The sequence below is a fragment of the Alligator mississippiensis genome, chromosome 10 (assembly GCF_030867095.1).
Source record: "Alligator mississippiensis isolate rAllMis1 chromosome 10, rAllMis1, whole genome shotgun sequence".
Taxonomy (NCBI): domain Eukaryota; kingdom Metazoa; phylum Chordata; order Crocodylia; family Alligatoridae; genus Alligator; species Alligator mississippiensis.
In genome coordinates, this window is record NC_081833.1 from 58,802,395 (window position 1) to 58,829,328 (window position 26,934).

Sequence of the window (26,934 nt, forward strand, 5' to 3'; positions counted from 1 at the left end):
ACAAGCTATACGGTGATATTTACATGTCACTTGCAGCAACTATAAAGATTGGCTTCTTAATGAACTACATCTTTAATGGACTTCAGTGTCAAATATATATGCAGACACAACTGAGACTCTCTGCCAGTTAGAGGCTTTCCAATTTCGGAAATTCATTTATTTAAAAATTAATGTGCTTTAAATAAAATGTCACCTTTGACAAAATAAGGAACAGGAAGTTTAGCTCTAAACAAGATTTTTTTTAAAGAATTTTACTTGGAGTGTTACAATAAGGTGTTTATATTTTTTCATATGCTTACCATATTACTTTTATTATGTGTAGCATCAAAGTGATTATAGCAATTACATCTAACAGAATTAATTATAGAACATCCCATCATTCCTAGATACATAATGCATTAGAGGTAAGCCAAAGAAAGAAAACATCTTGATTGTAGTAACTATTGTTGGAATAAATTTTTCCCCAAGCATAAAGGCAAAATTAAAGTAAAAAAAAAAAAAATTAAGAAACAGAGGAGTGATAAATATTTAAAATGCTAACTACAAACATATGAATGTAAAGTCAGGTATATTTTAAAACAGAGATACTGACTTGCTTAAAGCTGTACTGGTACAAATAACTATGTAAATCCATTAAAGTTTTTTAATCACAAAATATGGAAACTAGCCAATCCACCTAACAAATGTGTTAGTACATAAGACAAGAGTGTATGGGTGAAAGAGTTACAAGCCTTTACGTATGCAAAATAAATTCACTCAAAGCTTCATTAATATTAATTTAAATTCAGAACCCATTTACATTAAATTGTTCATTAAAAATTGCCTATTTTATGCAACATGCATTCTGCAAAGAACACATAAGAAACTGAAACAGAGAGCTCAATTTAATGATGGAAATGAAATATCAAAAGTAAATGAATTTGAGTCATTCCAAATGTATAATAAAATAGTTCTTTCCTCTATGTTTGCATGTAAAGTTTGCCAGGAGTTTGGTAGAAGGGCATAGAAATTGTTTTACTTTCCACTAGTATAAGTTCATAGAGGTGCCCTTTTGACCTCTCTACCTCAATATAGTCATACTAAAACAAGAATTATTCATGGCCACGACATAACAACCACCTCCATAAAAATGTTCAAGTACTGTGAATGTGCTTAATTACCTAAAACCTCTCTCAAGTTTACTCTAACCAATGTCAAGCTTAGCCTAGCTGGTAAGACAATTTTGCCTGGTGTGAAAAGAAGAGATAAGTGGCCTGTGGTTGGGAGTGGAGAGTTATTCATTTGGTGAACACTCACACCAACAAATATAGTGAACTTACCCGATTCCCAAACAGCTGTTCTGGATGAAGAAAAGAGAATCATAATTAATAACACATGTCCTGACATTATGAATTAATAATTTATAATTAAGACCAAACACAAAGTTAGATTATTCTGGAAAAGTCGCACCTTTAGTGTCTGAATGGAGGTGGCAGAAAGCTTTCAGGTATTCTCTGACCTCATGGTTATTTTTTTTCACCCCCGGAGTACAGACCATTGATTGTTTTCTAAGAAATAATCCAAGTCTTGACGCTTACAATGAAGAGAGTTTAAATTCTGTAGTCTCTCTCTGTCAAAATGTCTTTGACTAGCAAAATTAGGAAAATTTAGTAAGAGAAGTCTTGCAGTCTAAAATAAGGATCCTTTATATGAATTACTGTAAGTTTTGTTCTTTATGCAAATGTTGGTAAACTATTTCAAGCACTTATAATATTCTATTCTGCATTCTTACACTTAAAAAAAACCACAGTGCATTCTGCTCCTGGATGATGGCTTAAACCCTTAAACCAATTTCTGGTGTATTTTTTAAAAACGTTGAATTCAAGGAAAAAATCAATTGAATCCATGTTTCTAGTCCTTGTGCTTTAGGTAATCACACAAAAAAGTAACACATCCATTGTTTAGTGGGATTTTTAAAATTAATTTAATGACTAACTGCAAATGCTGGAAACTAGAATTAATCTGTCTGGATAAAAAAAGGCTTACAGACATTTAAATGCATGTATCGGGACACTTTATCAACCTAACATAAAATTGTCATCTTATCTTATTATATGACTATTTTATGCATGTGTCAAAGAATTTAAAAATGAATGCCTGTCTATTCAGTCTAATTACAACTGCATATTATCTGTCTGGGTGTACCAGTCCATATCATTGTTACTAAATACAATATATTGTATTCACCTTTCATTTTTAACTTCAGGCAGATAAACCACAATTTGGGGCGTTAACTGAATTTAAAAAAAAAATCCCAGTCTTGAACACCTGAGGTGGGTTGTTTAGTAAATGATACTCAACTATTTTACAGATCACAAAACGCAGGGTTGCCCTGGAACTATGCTATTTTCAATACTATACTATACACATACATATACATGCATACATACCTACTGTGCAATGCAACACTTTAGGCATTTCTATACTTGATCTAACAGCTTTATCATGTAAATGGGGCTGTATTAACATTTACCAGTCTGTACTTGGATTAGCTGAGAGTCATGAACTGGATTAAAATATGGACTGCTGTTTGGCAAGGCTAGCTAGTTGAAAGCTTTGTACAGAAAGCTACATCAGAGGGTACTTTTCGTAAATGATTTCTTTTCACGGACTATTTTACCACCATATTTATACACAAGTGTGCACACAACACACTTTCAAATTTACCACGCTTTTCACCCTGAAGGTGATCTTTTCTATACTTTAGTTTCCACTAATCCTGAAAACAGCACTGACAAAAAGGAGCCACTCTAATCCTGCTAACTCACCCTAGCTTCACTGCATTTCCCATAACCCTGCAGCAGTCACAATTCATTCTAATCACTTTACAAAACAATCTTTAGTAAAAAGAGGAAAAATGCAGACTTGTAAGCCAATTTAAGAAATAACTGCTGATACATCAGTTATTGACTATTTCACTCCTGCTCATGATAGTGCTCAAGGCAAAACTGAGAACAAAATGACAACATCAACCGCACGCAATAAACTGTGGCCCAGGAGAGCACTGAAGCCCTAATTGACAGCTGTCAAGCTAATGGGAGCAATGGCAGCTGATTCTGGAAAATTCTGTTTTCCAGCAGGATATTCAGTGGAATCTATCAGGCCTTTTTATATTTATGCCCCTTTTTCTTTTTTTGCATTGTTCCTCACACTTTGCAGAAAAAAAGCAGAGGACAGCCATAACTAATCATTTTGTCAGCTTGCTGCTAGGAAGAATCTCTGTCCAACAGAGAAATATGTGGCAGGTTTGGAGGCAAATAACATACCAAGGGCTGACACTGCAAGTACCTTTATAGGTAGTCTACTTTATCACTACATTTACTTTGGGGGTATGTATGTAGTTGCAAGCAATCCCTGTGATTCAGGGAATGTGTTCCACTTCCTGAACTCGTATCTGCACGTCTTGAATTTGGGCTGAAGACTTCTGTGCCATCTTTCAACAGATATTTTCTTCTACTGCACTTTTGGCCTGATTTTTTTTTAGAGGTGCTGAGAACCCGCAAATACCACTGAAGTCAATGGCCAGTACAGGTGCTTAGCATCTTTGGGGCAGGGGTGAATCAATTGATCTACACATATGTAAATGTCCCTATTGATGATATGCCCCTTTAGAACATAAGTACTGGAGCTGGATCTAGGGATTCTAATAGGGCATAAGAAATATGCAATTATCTTTACTGTTTAAACCACAAGTAGCAAAAAAATATATATCACTACACCAAGTTCTCTTAAGAGAATTGTGCATAAAGAGAATTATGCACAATCTACTGCATAACCCATGTTATTGTCTAGGCCTAAAAACAGTAATTGTTTCATACCCAAAAAAAAAAAAAAAAAGAACGAGTTTCCAACGTAGGATTGCAGTTTCGAATCCTTCCTTTCCGTGGAATAACATGTATACAGAATATGTATTAAGTCTTCCCTACCAATGAGAACTCTGACTGTATTTTTTCTGATATTTTAAATAGATATGTTTGTAAAAAAAACAGCAAGTAAAAGCTATAATTTAAAGATAGATAATTATTGTTTGCATGAACCAAACTGGCCTCCATTAATACAGTCTCTCTTAGCTTTCCTAGACTGTAGCCTCTAACTACTAAGTGTTTTCACCCCTTCTAACTTAAATGACAGAAGTCTTTGGAACAGCAGCTGTAATTCAAATCTTCCCCCTGCTTTAACAGGTGTAGAGTGAAAAAGTACAATCCCCTGACAGTATGCCCCAAATTTATCCAAGATGCTCATCTGAGCCTTTCAGTAAACAAACTGAAATTATCATTTTTATAGATTCTTGATTCTTAGAGACAGCTTTAGTCTTCTACAGTGTGGTGTTAACACTTGGGCTAGACATAAAGAATTTGTGCACCTGTCTGTTATGTCTGCAAGCGCTGTGCTGCTGAGAGTTCTTTGTTGTTGTTATTCTACTCCAGACCATTAAAAGGGCCCTAATTCCTATGACATGATTATCCAGGTACCAAAGCCCATTTGTCACCTGCAGCAGAAAATTGAGTTAATGCACAACTAAAGGCAACCAGGACTGTGTAATATCAACTTGATTACATCAAACTAGCTGCAAACCTAATTCTGCTGGATGACACTGCGTGGAGCTTGTCATCTCCAATCATTAAAGCTGTCAGGAATCCATCAGGTTTACAGCTAATTAGGTGAACACTAATGAAGCTGGCAAAACAACTTTTCTTTTTTTATGGCTGAGCGGACCTTTCAGTTTGGAGAAAAAAAAATTCTCGAGTATTCTCAAGGTTGCTGGGGACTGGATTTCCTGAGTTACCAATCAGCAGACATCTTTAATTCCCCCCCCCCTTTTTTTTTTTGCTCTATCTGTACAAAGCAATCAATTTGTCATCACTCTCAGTATGCCACAAAAGCAGTCATGAACCTTATAACTTGCAGTTGTAAAACCAAAAAGACGAAAAAAAATTAGAAGTTTCTTCCCCCTCAAAATAAAAAATGCTCATGCAGAGCTCACTTATTTATCTTCATGCACTTATCAACAGCATAAATATTTTTTTTCACTCTTCTTAAATAAGTAGCCCTTTAGTCATTCTACATCCCCCATATCCATTAGGCAGAGGCATTTTGATAAAGTAAAGCCAAAGCTAGTGTATGGGAAAGAATGAAAGCACTCACTCTGCCAACTTCTGATTGACCATTAAGCTATTGATGAATGTGCCTGTCAGGAGAGAGACAATTAAATCAAATATGAAACAAAGTCGTTTTGACGGGTCATTTTGATAGAGCAAAACCATTCTTCCATCTCCTATTAGTCCTGCAGTCAAGTTTTTGTAATGAATATTTCTTAACTAACCTGTTATTTCTTTGCTGCTTTAAAATGTGTAAAAAAGAACCCCACTTTTGCATATGTTGCGATTGGATAAAACTATAATTTCCAATGTGAGCATTAAAGCAGCATTTCAGCAAGAAACGTTTATGCACCACGTTAAACATTTTACATAGCAACCAAAATACCAAAAGTGTAAAGGGATCACACTTTTACTAAATGTAAAAGATATATGACACATCATGGATGGGTCACTTGAGAAACAGAGTGCCTCACTATGTGTGTGCACTGAAGATAGTTTCACTGACAGAACAAAGTCCAAAATACAGGTCAGCTTTTTGATGGATATGCTCAACTTCGCAGAACTTGATTTTCATGCAAGTAAATTAAGGTTACAACCTAGCTGTTACAAGGTATTTTGAAAGGACAAAAGTTTTCAACACATTTGAAGACTGTCCTTATTGATGGCACTGGATAGAAAGTCAAAATGCTCAAGCAAATTATTTTGCTACAGTAGCATTTCCTAGATCTTATAAATACTGCACTTCCAAAAAAAAAAAAAGAAAAAAAAAAACTTAGCAAACTTTCCAACTATCAGAAGAAGACGACGATTACACAATCTACTGCAAAACATACGGTTTCTTCTATTTAAAAAAAAAGTGTTCAGCTCACATAGGTATCAAGGGATGTGGGGAATGAAATGCGGACAGAGTTCTTTACATTCGGTTACTCGTTGTGTTACTTGCTTCTTACTAAATTCAAACTATGGCCCTTTGAGAACTTGTCATATTGTTAGAACGTACACACAGCTTTTTGAAAGCACTGCTTTTGGCAATACTCTGTTAAGTAGCAGGATTACCTTATTTAAGTTATAGTATGCACTCCTAAATGAACTGCTTAAAAATACTACTACACCATTTGGAAAACTCCCACATCCATCCATGCACTGCATATGGGTCTCTCCTAAAGTGAGAATTATGAATGCTTCAAGCTTCACTTACTGGTTCCCCAAATTGTTACGCTAATGAAAACAGGCCCTGTATTTCTACATATCTAAATATTCCCACCAAAATACTCGCCCCTGTGATTCCCAGCATGTCACACATCTAGCCAGAAGCCCCTAAAGTTGCACTGACAGAGAGTTGACAGGCCACATGTGACGTCACTGAGTCTGGCGTTACCATGGCAAGTGATTTATTGATGTTTATCGGGAATGAATAGATCAAAGGCAGCCAGATGACAGGTGATCAATCAGCCATCAAATCAAGGATGGCAACAGGCCAAGGAAACCCTTTTCCAGCCCACATATCCCCAGGTAAAGATTATTGTAACATTTTTTTTTTCCTTTTACTTTTTGCTTTTCAATTTGGCTTTTCCAGAAAATGCTGTTCGTGTTTAACAGGAGTTGACACTTCTGGCATCAGGAAAACACAACCAAACACAAGAGTAAAGCCCAGACAAAGCCCAGTAAAGTATTTCTTTAAAAATGGAGGAGAATGTAAAAATCAGCATCAAAGACACTTGCCAGTCATCTGACAACACACAGACTCTTTCGCTTTGGTTTCCTGTGCAGCTCCTCAGCTTGGGCTCAGAAATGAGAAATCAATGGGATTAGGACAAGAGGTTGCCAAAGAAAGTGACCAAGTAGGGGGATGTGGAAGTGCGCTGGAGAGGTCCCCAGCGCAGTACGAGAGGAAGAGGGGGAAAGAGAGAAACTTGAGGGAAGGAGCCTAGCCTGGGCTTTGATGTTAAAGCAACAATGCACATCTTCAGTCCCTGGCACCACACAAATACCCCCCACGTATCCCTACAAGGTCTTTCCTGCAGAAAGAAAGAAAGAAAGGAAGGAAAACAAGAGGATGGCTGGCTTCCACAAAACTGCATGGATGTGAGAGGAGGAGGTGGAGACTGAATAACAAATAAGAGAAAGAAAAAGCAAAGTAGGTGCCAAAGTAGGGGGTGGAAATGGGCAGCACATCTCCCTTCCTTGCTTCCTTCCTTCCCATAGAAAAGCTACACACGCTGTTCACAGAGAGAGAGAGAGAGAGAGCCGCATCCCTGCCCTTCACAAGCTTGGTCCCCAGACCCGGGGGGGAATGGGGGAGCCGGGAAGTCGGCACCGAAGTAGGAAAGGGACTAGGGTGCCCCCCTCCCCCCCGGAAGGAGAGAAGCGCCCAGGCAAAGTGCTGCGTCTGCCAGACCAAGAGTTACTCCGCAAAATCCGCGGCGGGCAGCGTGCGATGCCGGGGAGCGGGGCGGGCCGGGCCGGGCGGGAGCCGAGCGCCAGCCCAAGTGGCTCTGCCCGCTGGCAAGCGGCTGCGGAGGAGACCGAGGGAAGAAGGCGGCTCTCGTACCTGCTGCGCGCCGGGGCGCTTGCTGCTTCCTCCTCGGCATGCTGAGCGGCGGCGGCGGCGGCCGGGAAGAGTTGCTCTAGCCCCACAGATCCGGTGAGCTGTTCCAGGCTCGGGCTGGGGAGAGATTTGGTGTGTGGCTGGGCATACGCGATGCCGAGAAGGAGGAGGAGGAGGAGGAGGCGGAGGAGGCGGCACAGAGGAGAGGACAGCCCTGCTGCTGCTGCTGCTGCTGCTGCTGGCAGAAGAGGGGGGAAGTTTGACAAATCGGCCCGGAGGAAGGAGGAGGGGGAGCCCCCCGAAGAGGTGTGTGAGCGGGAGGGCTGGGGAGAGCCCGCAGCGCCGCCGCCCCGCCCGCACCCCGTGCCCGGCCGGGCGCGGAGATCACGGCATAAAGCGGGGGGGTGTCTCGGCAGGAGCCGGCCCAGCTTCAGTCCGCGCTCCTCCCGCTCTGCCTCCGGCTCCCTGCTCGGCGCTGGCGCTGGCGCGGCGGCGGCAACAGGCACAGCTTGAAGGGAAACGAGACGATCGCAGTGTCACTCCAACTAGTCGGCGGGGAAGGGAGAGGGGCACCGCGCTCCGCCGCCTCCCGCTCCCCTGCAACTTCCCGGCCCCGGCCCCGGCCCCGGCCCCGCACCTCGCCCCCGTGCGCGGCCGCGGCTCCAGGTGACAGCGCATCCGTCACGCCAGGCCGGGGCGGGGGAGCCGCAGCCCGGCCGCTCCTTCCCTGCCTCCCGCCCCCGGAGCCTCCCGGGGCTGCCCTGGGCCGCGGCGCCAGGAGGAGGAGGAGGAGGATTTAAAAACAAACTCTCCTCCCCGCGCAGGGGAGTTGCTCCCCCCCAACCCAACCCAACCCAACCCACCTCTTCCTTCCTTCCTTTCCTCTCTTCCCCTCCCTCCTCCCGCCCAACTTACCGCCGCGCCCGGCTTCGGGGGAGCTGGCAGGCGCGAGCGCACATCCAGCCCCGCGCGGCCGCCCCCGCCGGGCACCGCGGGGCCGCTCTGCTCCGCTCCGCTCACCTCGCCGAGGCGCCCCAATCCCTTCGGCCCGCGGCGCTGGCTCGCTGGCAGGGGGCCGCGATTCCCGCACGCACCATGCACGCACCAACTCTTGGGTGGTTGTTTTTTGTTGGGGTTTGTTTGGGTTTTTTGTTGCTTTTTTTTTTTTTTTGAAGATCACTTTTTATTTTTTTTTAATTTTTTTGGTCCAAGTTCATTGGTGAAATCCCGGGTTTAGCGAATCGATGCGCTGCGAGTTTGATTGTGTCTTCCTGGGCTGCAATAATGTGCGGCGGAAAAAAAAAAGAGGGGATGGACTCGAGCAGTGTTTCAAGTGCTTGACGAACATGGAGCAGCAGCGATTGCCAAACACCTTCCTGGCTCCCACTTGCACTTTCTTTTTCTTTTCTTTTCTTTTCTTTTTTTCCCCCCTCTCCTCCTCCCCCCTCCTCTCGTCCTTTGTGTGGCTGATAGATATGTAATGACAGCTTCAGCAGATCGCAGCCAATCGCCTTAAGTCCCAGATGCCTTCTTTACTTAAGAGAAGTGAAGCAAACACCAGTAGCAAATAATTTCCCCTCTTTTCTTTCTTTTTTTTCTTCTTTCTTTTCCTTTTTTTTTTAAAGTTCACAGGGAGGAAAAAAAGGATGATCTCATTTGGACGGTAAGATCAAAAAAAAAAAAATCTCCACTCGCCCCCATTCTTCAAGATTTGGGATAATTCCAAATACCTGACTCAGTGCAGATGTTGTTGCGTCTCCACGTCTCCTGCAGCCGCCTTGACGTTGTTTTTTTGCTCTTGCTTTTTCTTTTCAAGTTGCAGGACGTTCATGACAGGGTGGAGAAGTTACATATCTATCTATCTATATAGATATAGATTGTTGTGATGGTGGTGGTTAGGAGTTGATTGGGAGAAAAAAAAAAAAGCTGGTCTTTAGGATGAAAAAAAAAAATCGCAGTCGCCTAAAGTCCCCGGGAAATTGCTACTGTTGGGGGAAAACGAAATATGTCTTGAAAACAAGATCATGGTGAGTTGTCAAATGCCGCTTCTGCTGCCAAATTCGCTCAGTTTCCATTTCATTGATACTTGCTGGTTTCTTCTCACAGTTACAGTCTCTGCTCGCAGAAGCAGCGATCACATTGCTTAAGACTACACTGAAGCGTTACCCCACTCCCCCCAAAATCCTGTGTGTGTGTGCTTGCGTGTGTGTGTGTGTGTGTGTGTGTGAATGTGTGTGTGACTGCGTTGTTTGCACCAGAAATAAGCGACTTTCACTGAATCGGGATGTTTTTAGCCCAGTCTCCCTCTCTCTCCCACTCCCCCTCTCCCTCTCTCTCTCTCTCTCTGCTGCTATGGCATTGCATGCCGTTAGATCCGCCCTAACATCTGTCCGTCTAACCATTGGCGCATCCATCAGTGTCACACTGACTGCACATTGCAACGACAACACATCAGACATAACATAGCCTGTGATTCAATACAAATAACTAACATACTAAACAACTTAACCAGGAAGGAGTGGATCAGCCGCGGCATAAGTATTTACAAATGTTAGGCAGGCTCGGGAAACATAGAGGACTAGGCTTTAATTAATAACTCATTCTCCCTTTTTTTCTCCCCCTTCCTCTTTATATTAAAATTAGGAAATAGGAAACCTAAATAATTTAGCATAATCCTAAAGGATACATGATTTGCCAAAGGCAGTGCAGACGGACTGCAGGAATGGGCAGGATCAGCGTGTTAAGCACTTAGACCAGATGCATTTTCTATTTCTTCAGGGGAAACCGCTAAATCTGTATCAAATAAAGCAGAGAGATTGAGTAATATATAAACTGCAGTTTTAAATGACTGCAAGCCAAGGCAAATGAAGTTCTGCAACAGACACTATACAGGATGGAGTATTTCACATAGCTTTGCAACGTGAGAGGCTACAGCAAACTTTCACAGGCACTATACTCCTGAATTGGAGAGAAGCACTACCGACTACTTCATTGGGGGGAGGGGGGGATTAAGATTAGCAACATTTAAAGCATGAATTAAAAACGCTAAAGAAATTAAAAAAGGAAGTAGAAGTATAGGGTTTTTTTTTCTTTTCATGCTATTTTTAGATGTGAAAGATCCACCCTGTAATTCAGAAAATACTTGGATTCTTTATTAGTTGGCACCAGAGCACCCTGAACCAAGGGCTGTAGTGGCCAATCACTATTTTCTGCAAGTACCAAGGAGTTTCTTATTTCCCAACTCTGTTCATCTTTCACCAAATTCACAGATTGCAATCATTGCATAAAATGTGCATGATGTAATAGAGCCTTATTGCTTTGACTACACGGTACATGGCTGAGGGTCCTGGATGATGGATCAAGGACTCGAAAAAGCTTATGCAGAGAAAAGGGTTAATGTCTTTTATGTACTGCGGTTCTGCAAGATCGCAGTTACTTTTACTTTCTTCGCCTCTAAAGACTCTGACTGGGTGTATGTGTGTGCTGACATTTTTTTTTCCTGTTCAAGTTGTACTCTTCTCTACACATATGCATGCATTTATTAATTCAGTAACATCTATATTTTAACAAAGCAGAGATCACAGAACGGCTTTCACTCAGGCATAAATACACAAATGTTTGGAAGATGCCAGCAAACTGCAACAGCAGAAGCTAAGCGATGTCACTTAAGAGAGACATTTATAAGAAAACCAGAGCAAGTGCTATATATTGAGGTTTGTTTTAAAATATTTACAAGTTCACCCTTTCTTTAGAAGGGCCAATAGCAATTTATGGCATTAGAGGGGTAATAATCTAGTAAAAACGGGCCGTTTGGAGATCAGTCCTTTTTTAACGTTGGAAGCTAAACTTTTTGGAAACAGTAGTCGGTGGACTTTTCCCAGGTCAAGTAGAAACAGTAAGTCATGTGAGAGAGAATAGATACATACGTATCGACATATGTGTATAGACCCACGCATTGCACAAACTGCCAAAACAGCCAGCAAGTTGTAGGGTAATTTGGTATATTAACTCTCTCGATTTAAAGGAAGAAACAGCTATTGAACTTTCTATCAGACGAATTACAGCCTAAAATGTAGATTCTATAAAGTGCGTCAGCTTATTTTGGGGTCACAGGTTATTACAGAAGAGCAGAACCCGTAATTTTATTAAGTGTAACACTTACAAACACGATGCATAAAATCGATGACTCTACAGGCTACAACCACAAGGACTCAGCAAGCACATAAGGCTCAGCCCTAAGCTAGCTCTTTCCGGAGGTTTAATAAAGATACTATTATTTCTAAGAAAAGTTCCATAATTAGATAACCGCCACTTCTGAACTTTACATCTCTTAGGAATGCTATAGCTGGACGTTTTCATTTGATGGCCTTCTTTGCTGCCTATTTTCTCTGATCATTTCATTTTCCTGTAGGAAAGACTGAGGTATGAGAAACAAGTCCGTTAAACAGGAATCAAAGAAGGGGGGGGTAGCATACTGACCCGATAAAAAGCCCATTGAAATAAACTATTAGTTATGCTAATAAACGAGGGAGATCAATATTCAACTTCATTAAACTTAAAAGAGCTGCTGGAGAAGAAAATGACTTTCAGAAAGTAACATGTTACATGCTATTTCTGTTTCCTTTTTCCTCCCTTAAGCAAAGTGTTAAAGCTGGGCACTCCTTCATTAGGAATCAAGAGGGCAGAAGTGTGTGTCTAGGTGTATGTGCGTGTGTGTAGTCCCTTGCAGAGATTGATTTGTTATTATTGGTTGATTGCTTTCGGAGGTTCAAACACGAGGTGTAAATTGCTTGCTCTTTGGATGTTTTCCATTTACTCCGAGTAACATCCTCCTTGTTAATACCAGGCTAATTTGGGCTGCTTCATTCTTTAAATAAAGGCAAAAGAACCAACCCTAACTGACCTGGTCTTCACAAGTTGAATGTCATTAGGGACAGCGAATTAAAGCATCTAAGAAGGGTCGCACATTACTGCTTAGGCCTTTTGAAAAGCTCGCAGCAAGGTAGTGGCAAACCAATAGGTGAAAGAGTTAATGGCAGAGAAGCAACATAAATAGAGGATGAAAGGAACCAGCTCTTCTCAGGCAAAAGAACTAAAGCACTGTTACCGCTGGAGCATTAGGAAGGGAGAGAAATCTCCTAACCTTGCAGAACATAGAAGAAAATAAGTTTGTGAAGAGCAGTGTGAGACTCTCCTTAAGAGTACTCCACTCTCAGCTAATTACTTATAACTTATAACTTATAACGACCCCACCAAACGAGTGACTTATCTCAACAAGATCTTCTCTAGATATGGATTAATGTGCAAGATGCACTTATTTACAGTGACAGCACATATCCTGAAAGACTGATTTGCAGGAGCCGTACTAAAGTACCTATGGTTAACTTCGGGAGTTCTCCTAGCTCGTTTCAAACAACCCCGAAATACCTCCTGTTGTCCTATGCCACCGTTTTCTTATGGTCCAGGGCGAATGAGTGGGTATTTTTAAAAGCTTTGTGATGCATCATCGGAATGTAAGAATTGTGCGGAAAGCACTCCAGTTTCTCCTGGCTAAGAACAAAGGAGAAACCGGGTACTCCAATATTATAACAGATTTGTATGCACCTGACAAGTTTGACTACAAGCATCGGGCACGCAAAACAACACCCCACTTCTTTAAAAACCAAAGTATTGGCAATAGTGATCAGCACTGCAGTGGTGCATCTGGGCAGAGACTAAAGAAATCTTAGGACATCCGCTCAGCTTGATTAGTCCCAAATTCTGTTTAAAAAATTGCCTGTAAATTCCCCAGTTTGCTGAATACAAATGAATGAAACTTTTCCTTCGGGCTTCAATCTTTGCTTGAATGTAAATTGTTTTGGTGACTGAATTTACACAGCAGCAACGTTTGTTTGTCTTAGTCCAGTAGCTTTGCTTTAACGAACCAGATGTTTGGTCTGTAAATTGTCCAGAGGACTCTTGCAGCCCTGCCACAGGATCAGCCTCAGATGATCAGAGCGTGGACGTCAATGCCACTTCGGTCAGGCGTGGGCATGATGGGGAGAGATTTGCTAGGAAAGTAAGAGAACGACAGTGTCTTAATAGTTTGAGCGACTCATTTAACCTCCCCCTAATCTTTTTGGGAACAAATTTACCTCCTTGTAAACCTAACAAAAAGAAAAAATCCCCAGCTATCCCCAGACCTTAAACATTTACACAAAAGCGGCCGAGGGAACAACTGTGATGATTTAGAAGCAGGAGAAGGGGTCGCGAGCAAACTCCAGCCCCGTCTGCAGCTGCCGTCCCCGCCGTGGTAAGCCCCATTGCCCTGCCTGAGCCCCAGCTCCTAAACTCACTGCAGCCCCCTCCACGCCCAGCCAGGGAGCCTGCAGGCGTGCAGTTTCAAGTGGCACTTTTTATCTTGGGGCACAGAGGGTCCGGCTGCTTCGCCAGGCAGGACTGTGTCAAAAGCGAGTTTATAAAACGCCCCCTCAGCCGTGCACAGCCTGCAGCAGCGATCCGTCCTACAGAGGGGACAGTGCATTGATCTCGTCCCTCTGCCAGCCCCGGGAGCAATCTCTGAGGATGGGACTGCGCTTTCCCAAAGCTGCCCCATAGCCACCAAAGCGAACTGGAGCAAACGGCACCTTCCGACCGATTCACACAAGTCCCTGAATCCGGCTCCCTGCCCTGCCCTGCCCTGCCCTGCTCCTGCTGCGCCTTGCCTGTCTCCGGAGAAAAGTTGGGCGCCTTGGGCGAATGCATCTCTTGGGCGTGTGTAGAGAGATCGTCACAGCTCCTGATACACTGCAGCCAGGGGGAGCAGATTTGGCCCTTGAACGGCCTGGAGCTCTTGCAGGGGGGGAATTCAGTCGGGGGCCACATTGCTGCCAAAGTGCAGCCCTAACCCTGCCTCCCCTCTCCCCCCCCCAAGCTTTCCTCTGCCCAAGTGTGTCCCCAGAGCCCCGTGTCACCCTGACCCGCCCGGATCCCCTACCCCCGTCCACTTTTGACTGCTCCCTTCCTGGAGAGAATGGTGGATTGCAATTAAAGCTATCGTCGCAATTCAAGCCTCTTTGAATTATCACTTTTTTTCTTGAAAGGATCTAAGGTCTCTGAAGAAACAATTGGCCATTGCTTTGAAGAAAATAAGCAACACCATTCAGAGCTACTGTAGCGTAATGTATGAACTTGGGCAGTCGAAAAATCTTTTATGAAAAATGGTTACAGATCTTGAAACTCCACCATATGTGCCAACAAAAGCTATTGTGTTAGCAAGAAGGGGTTTAGGGGGGTTTTTTGTTTGTTTTTTTACCTAGACAAAGTTTGCTAGCTTCAAGCTTTGGGAACGCCTTTGTATAGGCTGGCAGTGATCCTAGAGCTGATTCATTTGAAAGGCATATGAAGGATCTAGGAGAAAGTGGGGATTCCCTTTTTTATTATTATTATTTTTTTAATTTCTTGCAGCACCTGAAAAAGTTTCCCTCGCTCAAGGAATGCAGCCTTGGCTGAGCGACGCCAAGAAGAGAACACGACACCTGTGATTTAATGCACTAAAGATGTTGCTCTGCATAGATACGGTACACCTCTCTCTTCCTCATTAAAACCCCCCACTGTACCGAGGTCGATGCTCGACAAAGCGTAACCCCTAACAAAACCCTTCCCTCCTGGTCGGACTGGCGGGGGGATATAGCGAGTCGGCACAAAAATGAGTCGCCCGGAGGTGGTTGGGGTTAGCCTGGACAGACAGAGCACATGAACGGGCTCGTCTATTTCCAAATCAAGTTGTCAATTTCTTCTTCTTTTTTAAGTTCCTGATCTGCCAACAAGGTGCTTTGAACTGGCTCCTGATACAGTGCGGGGAGACCCAGGGCTGGCATTGCTAAATGACTCGGTTCCCAAATGAGAGGATATTACAAATGTTGCTGTCTCTACCCCCAATCAGCAGTCGCTTTACGAGAGGGGATGGGTTCAGTTACCCCCGAGGGGATAGGCAAAGGACACCGATTTCTGGATTCGAAATTAATCATATCTGGCGGAGCCGAGACCATATTCAAATGAGATCATTATTGCGTCCCTCCCCACAGCACCTGTGCGCCGTGCACCGGCACCCAGGGGTGCCCCCTAGTGACGTAGCCGGGAGGTGGGCTCGCGTTTCCATTGGAAACCACCTCTTTCCCGAGGCTGTGCCCGGGCTCGCCCCGCGGGGGCGGCTGCAGCCCCGTGCGCCTCCCCGCCGCTTTGGCTGGCAGCGGGCGGGCTTTGCAGGCCAAAGCGTGGCACGCTGCCCGCGGGCACCTAGGACGCTGGTGCATCGTGACACGTCGTGTCGTAAATTGTGGCTCTCGGCCATGCCCAGGAACTTGTTTCTCCGGGTGTGCTCGAATTGAACTCCCCGCGCCCGGCGGCTGCGGGACCTGGCTGGCACGGATCAGGTCTCCGCAGCACGTGCATCCGTAGCGCGGGCCAGAGCCCGCACACGTGTCAGAGCCCGCGCGCGGCCTGGCAGCAAGGCCCTTCCCGCGGGGCAGCGCTGCCCTCTCTCCGCTGCCACCCGCGGAGCAGCTGCCGGGCCCCGCGGACTCCCGCCACCCCGGCTCCGCGGGCGGCGGGCAAAGCAGCGTGGGGGGCACGACCCGCCCGGGCCAGACATGGGGAGGCAGATGAGCCTCGCTTGTCACCGCCCCGAGCGGAGCGAAGTCCCTGCAGTCACCTCTCCTTGTGTCCTGTGTTTATCTGACATCAGCCTTCAAACATAACACAACATCCTGTGGCCCCCGCCTTTCAAGAACCAGTGGAGGACACAACCTTGCTGGCTCTGTGTGTGTGGACACAACCTGTTTGTCTCTGTGTACATGTGTGGGCACAGCCTTGCTGTGTGCATGCATGTGCATGTATGGACACAACCTTGCTAACTGTGTGTGCATGCATGTGCATGTATGGACACAACCTTGCTGACTGTGTGTGCATGCATGTGAGTGTATGGACACAACCTTGCTGACTGTGTGTGTGTGCTAGTGAGAGAGAGAGAATTAGCCACCCACTTTCAGTGGGTGCTCTGAGTTCAGCCTCCTTTAGCCCCTTCAAGTTGAATCCTGCTAGAGTCACAGGAGCTTTCTCCTGTTGTAGGAACTCCTGATTTGGCAGGTTTGGGCTGTCCTATTTAAACTCCATTTTCTGCTTTGGGGTGGTGGGGGAGGGGGTGAAACCCTCTTCTTCTGAAATGTCTGAGTAAAACTGGGCAGGTTCTGAATCAGCAAACAAGCTCACCTCCTGGCCATTGAAGCTGGAGGGCAATAGCCACAGGGGTCTTTGAAAGAGAAGGGAAGGAGAGAGTTTAGAGAGAAGGAGGAGATGTGGTGCCTGCCTCCTAGGACCCCTCCACCCTAATTCCTTCTAAGAGCAGCCCTTAGTAGTCTCAGGTGACACCTCCAGAGTCAAAGCACCCAGGCAAATCCCTGTTTTGCTGTGTAATTCTGCATGACATAATGTGATGCGAACGTGATCGCACAAAGCAATGACTAAATGTTCTCATTGCCCATGCCCCCCTGGCAATCAGCCCTCCAGGCCTGAGGGGCTGCTGACACTTGCTTCTTGCTTGATGAGTTCATTCAGTCCTAGCCTTTGGTCCTGAGAAGGAAGTGGCTCTTTGCCGCTGCATTTTACACATAGGCACAAAGCTGCAAAGTAGGGGCTGCTTTAAAAGGATCCCTGCAACCTAGACTGCTCTGCCAGCTACCTGCAGGAATACTTTAATAACATAGCATTATCCTTTAGGCATCCACCTGAAAGAAGCAAGGTATCTATAGAAGACACTGGATCCAAACAAGGGCATGTTGCACCTCTTCAGTTATGCATAATCAGGGAAGCTTCACACATGTACCCTGTGTACCTTCTTCAGGGAGGAACCTTGCCAGGTAGAGCTGGGCACTGGAGAAGCCGAGTGCAGAAGGGCTGTGACATGGGCAGGTTTCCTTGTGCAAACTTTGCTTCTACAACATGCAGCCTCTTGCCTCTTTGCAGTTTTAATTTAGCTCATGGGAAGCAGTCTGCGGGAAGGGGGCCTAGGCTGAATGGGCTTTGCCTTGACTACAGGGAAGGGAGGAAAGGAAATGGCATTTTCTCTCCTCTTTTTCATTGTTTCTTCTTCCATGTCTTGCAAATCTCTCACTTCACCCAGCAGAGGCCCCACAAAATACAATCCTGCCTGACCAGGGAAGAATTTCAAAGGAAGCAGTAGCCACCCCCCTGAGAGGCTGAGAGGGCACAATCCTGTGTTCCTCACTCAGGCAAAGCTCCCACTCAGTGGCTTTGCTTGGAGTTTTGCCACATCAGGGCCTAGGAGACAGGAGGAGACTGCACTAGGTACAGGGCAAGTGGGCACACTGCCCTGCCACCCATCAGCAGTGCACAGTGAGAGCCAGGCCTAGCTCCCAGGTGCTAAGTAGAGGCATGTTGTGCAAGCCTGGCCCCAGGCACCTTTCCTCCAAGCCCCTTGAGGCAATTACAGCTGTGCAAGAGCCTTGCTTTTGCTCAGTTTTCACCTCATGCTTGGGACAAGTCTCAGCTGCTTCAGGGAGGAGGCACTCCAGTGCCAGGACAGTTACCCCAGAGCAGACTAGGCTGATCCTCAAGCACCAGTTGCACCATAGTGTGACAGCACTGGGTCCTCAGGTTGTGTGCAGCTGCCTGGGAAGTGCTTCAGTAAGCAGGAACTCCAAAAGCTGAGGGGGGGGGGTGTTTCCCTGGGGAAAAGTGCCAGCAGTACACTTTGTGCTGCTATTTGTCCCTGGAAAATGCCCGTGCCACACACACTGTGGTGCACAGCACATTGACCCGGGTGGGGTAGGCAACTGTGCTGGCCTCAGCAGATTTACCCAGGGTCTTGGGAGTCTCTGGGAAATGCAACCATGGTGCTTCTGCAGCAGAGAGCGGTAGCTGGAGTGTGGCTCTGGCTGGCCAGGCTCTGGTTTTTGGTGGTGCACATTGTCTCCACATGTACCACCCCACTTTTTTAAAGTGTGGGTTTAGGTGCAGGGAACTTATCGTGTCTGGTATGTGGCACTGCAGTTGGGTCTGTGGCACATCCATGCTCATCTGGATGCACCCCTGGGTTCTACTCTTGGCTCTACCACGGATCTTGTGCGTGACTGGAGAACTCACCTAGCCTTTCTGGGTGCATCCAGATGAGCATGGACATGTGGTATGCGGTGCTGCAAAACTCATGCCTAAAAGCACCAGGGTGGCACACATGGTGGCAGTGCACACCACCCAAAATCGGAATCTGGCCAGGCAGAGCCCTGCTCCAGCTGCCGGCTGGGCTCCTTGCTGCAGGATTGCCAGCTGAAGCTCCTGGAGGTCCCCAGTTACTGGCCTCAGCCCCCCTACCCCACTCAGGGTAATGTGCCAAGTGCCAGAGTGCAAGTGGCACAGGTGTTCCCTGGGGACAAGTAGTAGTGGCATACATTGTGCTGCTGCTGTTAGTCCCGGGACAAACACACGCTCCCACTCATGTGTCTGTTTCACCTCTTATGCAATACCTGTCAGCTCTGTAGGATGGTGACTGCCTTTCACTGTGTTTGCAGTGTCTAGCACAAAGGGGTGGTGGTCTCATTTGGGGATTCCAGGCACCATTATAAACACAGGTAACACGCGGGCATGGCAATAAATTGTTTATCTACCAGCTCATTATATCTGAATTTAGCACACCAGATTTCTTACCACAATGCCTTTAGAAGTGTTATAAATTGACATTTGCTACTTCTCTTACAGGGCCAGTTTAAGGAGAAGAGCAACATCCCCAGAACTTTGAGCAGACCATTTCTGTAAGGTTTTTGTTTGTGCTCATTAAGGTGAAGAGTAGTGATAAAGCAGGACTGATAGTCCTATTTTCTCTGTTACTAGTGACTAGAGTTTGCACCATCCAGGTCAGATGTAACGGGGAAACTAAGAAAATCTGACACGATCATTGATTTGCTCTCTTTGTACTCATGTCATCTGTACACACTAGAGAGAAAGAAATGTGACTTAAAAATTGCAATTAACCAGCTTTACAGCAGGTTCCTTTCATTGGGTATTTATTCCCATCAAATCTCATTTCATCCTTAAAGGAAAGTTCATTCCGAGTTTTGATTTAAACCAGATAATGCAAAATATTTTGTATTCCTCCATAAAAAGTGTTGCTTTAAATTATGAATGTTATATTCCTAACTATCCTCTTATAGTTTCCCACAGATTTTGGTCAGGTCTTGAAAGAATGGCAATTTTTCTAATGTTTTAAAAGTATTAACTTCCTTTCAAACATTCTTTAACCTTTAATGTTTTGTAACTTGATGAAAAGGTCACTTTGTTCGGAGTGGATGCATCTGCTCCATAATTGTTCAGATATCAGGCAGAGTTCCATCCGAACTCCAGATTCTTTTATGGGGATTTTTTTATATACTATTGTTAAGGTTACCATGAGGAATTATTTTAAAGGCAGAAACCTGTAGACCAAAGGATGCTCACACTTTATTTAATTTCACCAGCCTCAGATGTTTGGGGCTATATGCAGGAAATGACAGTTGCCAAGCTTTGAAAAGAATAAACCAACCAGTTTCACCTCCCTCCATTTTAAGAACTCTGAGGCAGAGGAGCATTAATACATTAAACAGCTGAATCTTTAGTCCTATGTACATGAGTAATATAAAAATACTAAAGTAATTACACTTTGCACTTGTCTTGCTTAAAAAAAAAATCTCAAAACACTTTGCAAAGGGGGAGATGGGGAGTTGGAGGCAAAGACAGATTGAATGACTTAACTATGAGCACAGAGAGTCAAGAGAAGACCCTCACTGGAAATGACTAGAAAATGCTGTCTCTTAAGAATCAGGCCCTGACTTTCCTATCATCATATTGCTTTAAAAAATTGTAATTATATTTTAAATTACTTTCTGTGAAGGTACCAAGAGGTTTTCAGGCACAGGCACCTGTAAATTAACATTTATTACTACTACTACTAATATTTTGAATCTGTCTCTTTAGCCAGTTTTGAAATAAAGGGCTTATGCTCATTCCCATGCAAGAAGATTAGCATCAATTGGAGTTACATGTGTAAATTCCTACGCATGGAAATGAGAATGCACCTCTAAGGTGCAGATTCTGACCTAAGATAGGTGGGTGCATATTACCATGCATCTTATATGAGGCACAGTGGTTGCTTTTGCAAGAAAAGTGGTGATACCTGTCTGCATATCTGTGATCAGAATGAGAGCCCTAAATTGATACAATTAATCCCTCTAAAATAGGAGAGATTTTCTTAGTTTTATACAATTCAAACATCCAGAGAATAAGTTTAATTAAAATTTGGCTATACATTTTTTAAAGATAAAAAAAAATAAAGAAATGAGCTAATTATATTGCTTAGTATTCTGCTATTTTTTTTTTAATAACATGCTTTTGTAGCCAGGCCAGTCCCTTGAGAACCAGTTCCTCATTTATAAGGAGGTCTCCAGTGGGAGTTAAAAAGAGGCTCTGTTATAAGGAGAATATATTTTGAAAGAGGAGCCATGTAAAGATAACCCTGCATTGCATATATCAGTATGGAGGCTCAAATATTCCAGTGAGGTAAATCTTCCTCAGCAATAATTTGCTAGTTTGTTTTTATCACTGTTACTAATGTCTATGCAGTTGTTCTTGTATTTTCATCACTATAATGTTTTTTAACTAAGTTATTTTTAAAATTTGCTTTATTTAATGAACTTAAAGGTCAGTCTCCTTCCTTTTTGTATGCAACTCCCATTAATAGTAGAGCTTAGATTTTAATGGGAGTTAATGGGCTAAGTGTTCCCCTCCCACAGAAAAACCCCAGGAGAAGAAAACAGAAGTTAGGCAAGATTATTTCACCAAATTGTTGCAGCATTCTCCCCTCTGGGCACTTAGATACTAAAGGTGATGAGTTCCTGGATATGATAGAGTGGGAGGAAAAAGAGAGAAATTTGGAGGGTGAGGGGGGAGAGGACTTACAAAAGAAACATAAGAAACAGTCTTTACTATTTGCAGTTTTGAAAACTGGTTCTGTAGGAAAATCAGCTATCCCTGTGGAGTTCCTAACTCTCCACACAGCCCCACAATCCTCTTTCCTGGCTTCCCAAGACCTCAGCTACAATAGGCACGTTTGCCTTTCAGGGAAAATGGAAGGGAAGATAGTGCCAGAACATCACTAATTTTCATAGCTAGTTCTACTCCCTAGCTTGTGGGGGAACATGTTGCATAGAGCGGCTAATTCCCACCTTTCCTGTACAGGCCTCATATTGTATTTTCTAGCTGCTTGGTGTTGACACAGAGGGGCTTCCACAGATTCCTGGGATGGAGGGGAGTATACAGTTCCTCTGGGAAAATATTGTCTGTACTAAAGGCATCAACCTGCATGTTGATCATTTTGGAACTGATTTTGCCAGTCCAGTGGGCCTAACTTTTCCACTCAATGGCCGTGTCCAGACACCACACATGCAGCTCAGGGCATGCCTGCTACCTTGCAGCATGGGGTGGGTTTTTGACCCAGGGAGATCCAGGGGGTCAAAAAAAGCCCATGCCAAAAAAAAAAAAAAAAGTGGGTGCCACACATGGTGGCAGAGCATGCTGCCCTGGCCAGCCATAGCCATGCTCCCATTGCCGGCCAGGCTCCCAGCTGCGAGAGTGCCATGGCTGCAGCTCCCTGAGGACCCCAGGTAAGGCTGTTGGGACCAACACAGTTGCTGGCCTCAGCCTCCCCTACCCCACCTGGGGTAACCTGCTGGGTGCCAGAGTGCACATGGCATGGTTGTTCCCTGGGGACAACCAGCAGCAGCACGAGGTGAGACTCTGCTACTTGTCCCCAGGGAAACAAATGTCCACGCTCATGAGGACACAGCTAGTAGGTTAGCGCTACTACACCAGAGGCAGGGCTCCTAACGCAACACCCTCTCCATCTCAAATAGGTTGTGAAGTGTGGAGAAAAGCACAAGCCCAAGTGCTTTCCTGCCCCCAACTAGGGACTTGGGACTAGCACTTTCTTCTGGGGAACAAAGGAATCCTGCATCTTCTGGGTTGCACAACCACCACAGCTACTCCGCTCTTCTCCCAGCATACTTCTTTGTCCCAGTTGTCATTTATAAAGAAACAAACAACAGTAACACTTGAAGCATGTCCTTCTCTACCCTCCTGACCTTTGGTTTATATTACAGATTTCCCCTGTGGTATGTGTAAATTTTATGCTAATATTAAGGATTCACATTTTCAGAAAACCTGAACTTCCCTAACTTAATAACAACACTGTTACAGCAAGGTTTGTTTGTTTTTTATCTAATTTACTTTCCCTACTGTTTATGCTAAAGGGGAATGTTGATTTTGTTTTTTAATTGTTTTAATTCTATTTATCTGGAAGTTTGAAAAAACAGTCATAGTGGTCTTATGTTTTGTAGAAGCTTGTTCAGATAACTTAAATCCAGAGCCAAAATTGGTACCTTTTAAGCCCTGGAGCCAAAATAAATCTGGTGTTATCTCCAGTAACTGGTGGAGTTGGACCCACTTATACCAACAATGAATTTGAAGTCAATGGAGTTACACCCTGGATAAATTCAGCCCTCTGGGTTCCAGTAATACATCATTCAACATAGAATAATGCCTGCTGGAAGCAGAAGCTGATTGACTTTGGCAATCAATAAGTATTGTAACTTAATTTAACTCACCAGAAACATACCTATCCAGATGTTTTTGTTATAAAGTGAACACTGATGTGGCTGAATACAAAAATGGATGTGGTTAAAATCATGACCAGGACTAGATTAAAGCAATTTGGGGCTATAGATGAATTATAGGACACAGGGAACCTATGCCCTTACTGTCCATTTAGACTTCTGTGAGATTTCCTACCTTAGAAGCATAGCCCCTGCTAAGTCCCACCTTGGAGCTTCCCGTTCCCTACAGAAAGGAAGGAATTAAAGCAAGGATCCCTAGCCTACTAGTAAGCGGAAAACATTTTCTTGTATGGGTGAGACAAGCCCATTTGTACTCTTTTCCTTGTGCTATACAGGCTCCTCTACCGTGATGGTGTCACCAGGACCTCTAGAACAGATTGTCTCAGAGCTAACACCCATTTTGACATACAAGGCACGTCTACATGAGATGCTTACTGTGCGGTAGCCTAATAACACTGTGCAGTAGGGGTGTGCAAAATAGGCCTGATTCAATTTGGATTTCGATTCAACCTGAATCAGGAACAGCGATTCAATTAGTTGATTCGGATCACTGTCCCTGATTTGATTCGACTGAATCCAAATCTGAAGATCTGATGCTGGTTCGGAGAATGGACACAGCTTTAAATTCTTTTTCTACATACCTTGAGGTACCAGGTGTGGCTCGTGAATGCTTCAGTGTTGGGGCAGATGGAGCTTCCCACAGGAGCGTGGACCCTCTTCCCCCCCCCACATGCTCAGCGGTGAACCTGGAAGTGGACCGGGGTCCAGAAGCACTTCCAGTCCACTTCCAGGTCCACTGGGAAGTGCACCGGGGGACTCCTTGCACCCCTCCCAGCTCAGCGATCAGCTGCGGGGGTACCCCAGGTGCCCCCCCAGACCAGAAGGCATCAGTTGCTGAGCCTGGGGGGGTGGGGTGCATTCCCTGGAGGACCCAGACGTGAATCAGAAGTGCTTCTGGTCCACTTCCGGGTCTGCTGCTGAGCGCACTAGGGATCTCCCTGCACTCCTGTGGGACGCTTCATGTGCTCCACCATCGCAGCACTCATGAGCTGTCTGGTACCTTGAAGTATGTAGAAAAAACATTTAAAGCTGTGTCTATGGCCGAACTGTCAAATCTTTCCAAATCTCTCTGAATCGATTCGGAAGGTTCTGATTTGATTCAGAGAGATTAAAGGGTCTCCTGATTCAATTCAGATTCAGAGATTCAGCCACCAAATCAGGCCAAATCTCCACCAAATCGAATCAGCGACTGAAGCTTCACACAGTCCTACTGTGTACCAGTCTAAAACCATGCTAATAACCTACTGTACAGTGTTATTAGGCTACTGCGCAGTAAGCATCACAAAAAACCATGTGCCGGTGCTACTGCGCAGTAAATGTAGTTACTGTGCATTCAGTTAGTATTTTATTAAAGAAGTACTAAACTAAATGTGCAGTAACTACTGTGCATTAATGAACACGTAGATGCACTCACTGAGTACTTCACATCTCTCTGAGGCATTTTTTCAGGCTCTTTCCAGATTCAAGCAGACATCAGTTACATTGAGGTCACTTTTTCTTTTCTTTTTTTTTTTTTTCTTCCATGTCGAGAGCAGATAAGAAATTTTGTTTTGGTGAAGGAAATCCAGGTAAAGAAAGCTAAGATTCATCATATCTCCCAGTTACAGTTTATGTACAGAACTATCATGCCTATGACTTAACCAGTCCTGACTATAACAAATAATAATGGGTCTGATCTTGCTTTCATTGCACTTTCAACTCTGCCATCAACTTCAGGATACATCTGAGTGCATGGGGAATGAAGGATCAGATCTAGAGTCTGAAGTTATGCATCCTAAAATAGAGGGTAATCACACCTTATATGTCAGGGTTTAAACTGACTGTCACAGTGCCTGGAAGAGATTCTACTTCCTGGCATAATTGTCCAAGTGCTCTGAAGGCTTAAAGAGCTTCCATTTTAATGAAGCATTAAGTATAAGTTACTGCCAAACACAAGGTCCTGGACTGGGAAGAACAATGCTGTAATTCTGTATAGCAAATATTCCTAAATTCAAATACACTGTATTATTTCTATATACTGCATTAATTAATACACTCTGTTTTATACACATAACTGCTTTGTTTTATTTTATTTTTTCTGACACATAAGGGAAGAGATAACAGAAAGATGTACTGGTTTTTTATTTTAAACAGAGTATATTCTATATATTATCCTCTCAAGCAATTGAATAAATATCACAGGCTTTATAGATCTAGTAGCCTTTCCAGTGAACAACGCAGCAGTCATGCTTCACAGAAAAGGGATAACATCCTAGAGTGCAGCTGATAAGAGCAACAATTTACAAAGCAAGAGATCTGTTATGCAGTGAAAGCTTTATTACCATGACTTGATGTTACATCTACAACACATAAGGGTTAATCATTGCAGCAGTTTGCAGCTGGTTTGTGCTCTCAGGGGAGTCATAGCAATAGACTTCTGTGTGTAAGACAAGGTCAGCTTTCCTATCCCTGGGTCAGCGGGTCATGTGATAACAGAACTCTGAAACTTAGACTCCTAAGAGACACAGGTGCCAAACCCATTTTGTGGTCTGTTGTAGAGCTCTTCCTGTGGTTTTTATTCTACTACATAAAAACACATACATAGCTCTGTGGTATATAATTGGATGGAGAGTTTTCAGAGCTACCCATCAGTGTAAGTTTTCTGTGGCAGCAGTGGGTTCATAAGATTGCTGGGTACATGTAACATTTCACGGGAGACTTGTTCTTAGTGGACTGAGACAACACAGCAATAGGTGCTGAGAATAATGGCCAAAGCTCATGTGAATTGTTCAAAGGGTCTCAACGGTTTCAAGGAGACTGCTCTGTCCAGCAGGACTGGACCCTAATATTTTATTAATATTTATCTCCTATTGCTGCAACAGAAAAAAAAAATCAAATAAGCAAAACTTTAATCCTCAAATGCAACTGTAATCTTCAGATTGGTTAGGCTTATCAAAGAGCTAATATTTATTTTCAAAGACAGGCTGCTAGGAATGATCAGCCAAAATGGAAACCTATAAGTGAAGGGTTGTAAGTTTATTGGACAGTATTGTCTATATTTATAGTTTCTGCTTAACCCATATTTCTGTTTTTATATGCATGTGTCAAAAATTAATATATGGCAAACTTCACCAACAGTTTTAAGAGATCTTAAAATATAATAAAATCAATAAATGATGTTCTGGCATAAATGTTTCTGTAGCTGAGGGTGGTCAGGTTCAAAGGGCAAGTTCTGACCATTTCTCTTTCCCGCCCTGCTGTTGGAGTAAGACCCTCCCCTCAACTTCAAATCACTAGGGAGAGGGTAATTTAAGCTATACTTGATGTAACCTATACATCACTGTCTCCTGCACCAGCTTTAAAATTAAACTCTGATGTACAAAGTTAAACAAAAATGAGATAAAAATTGGCAGGGGTTGAAGAGGGTCAAAGTAGTCAAAACACAAGGTAGACTATTGCTTCTTTTGATTTATGTTATTCTGTACACTAAAAAAAAATAAAATTATAACTCTCA

General features: G+C 43.9%; 1 protein-coding gene and 1 long non-coding RNA gene across 8 annotated transcripts in view; one reads left to right on the plus strand and one right to left on the minus strand.

Moving 5' to 3' along the window:
- The window catches only part of TSHZ3 (teashirt zinc finger homeobox 3), a 72,307-nt gene extending 63,620 nt beyond the window's left edge, over nucleotides 1-8,687 (minus strand). Inside the window, exons 1-2 of one of the 6 annotated variants that reach the window (XM_019492886.2) lie at nucleotides 8,602-8,687; nucleotides 7,690-7,924 (exon numbers count right to left, since the gene is read on the minus strand). Coding sequence is in view for 1 of the 6 variants with exons in the window: in XM_059713833.1 (XP_059569816.1) it covers nucleotides 7,690-7,729 (40 nt within the window). In the remaining 5 variants the exon portion in view is untranslated. Of the gene's footprint in view, nucleotides 1-7,689; nucleotides 8,195-8,323; nucleotides 8,421-8,601 lie in introns of those variants that run through there. The other 5 variants (XM_019492887.2, XM_019492888.2, XM_059713832.1 and 2 more) reach the window with 5 other exon arrangements.
- A 5,829-nt stretch (nucleotides 8,688-14,516) lies between these two features.
- Nucleotides 14,517-26,934, plus strand: LOC109284460 (uncharacterized). 2 transcript variants are annotated; one of them, XR_002091917.2, is made up of 3 exons: nucleotides 14,517-15,245; nucleotides 19,438-21,270; nucleotides 22,623-26,934. It is a non-coding gene; the product is annotated as an uncharacterized LOC109284460 (long non-coding RNA). The 2 variants fall into 2 exon arrangements; XR_002091916.2 differs by having other exon boundaries at nucleotides 19,438-26,934.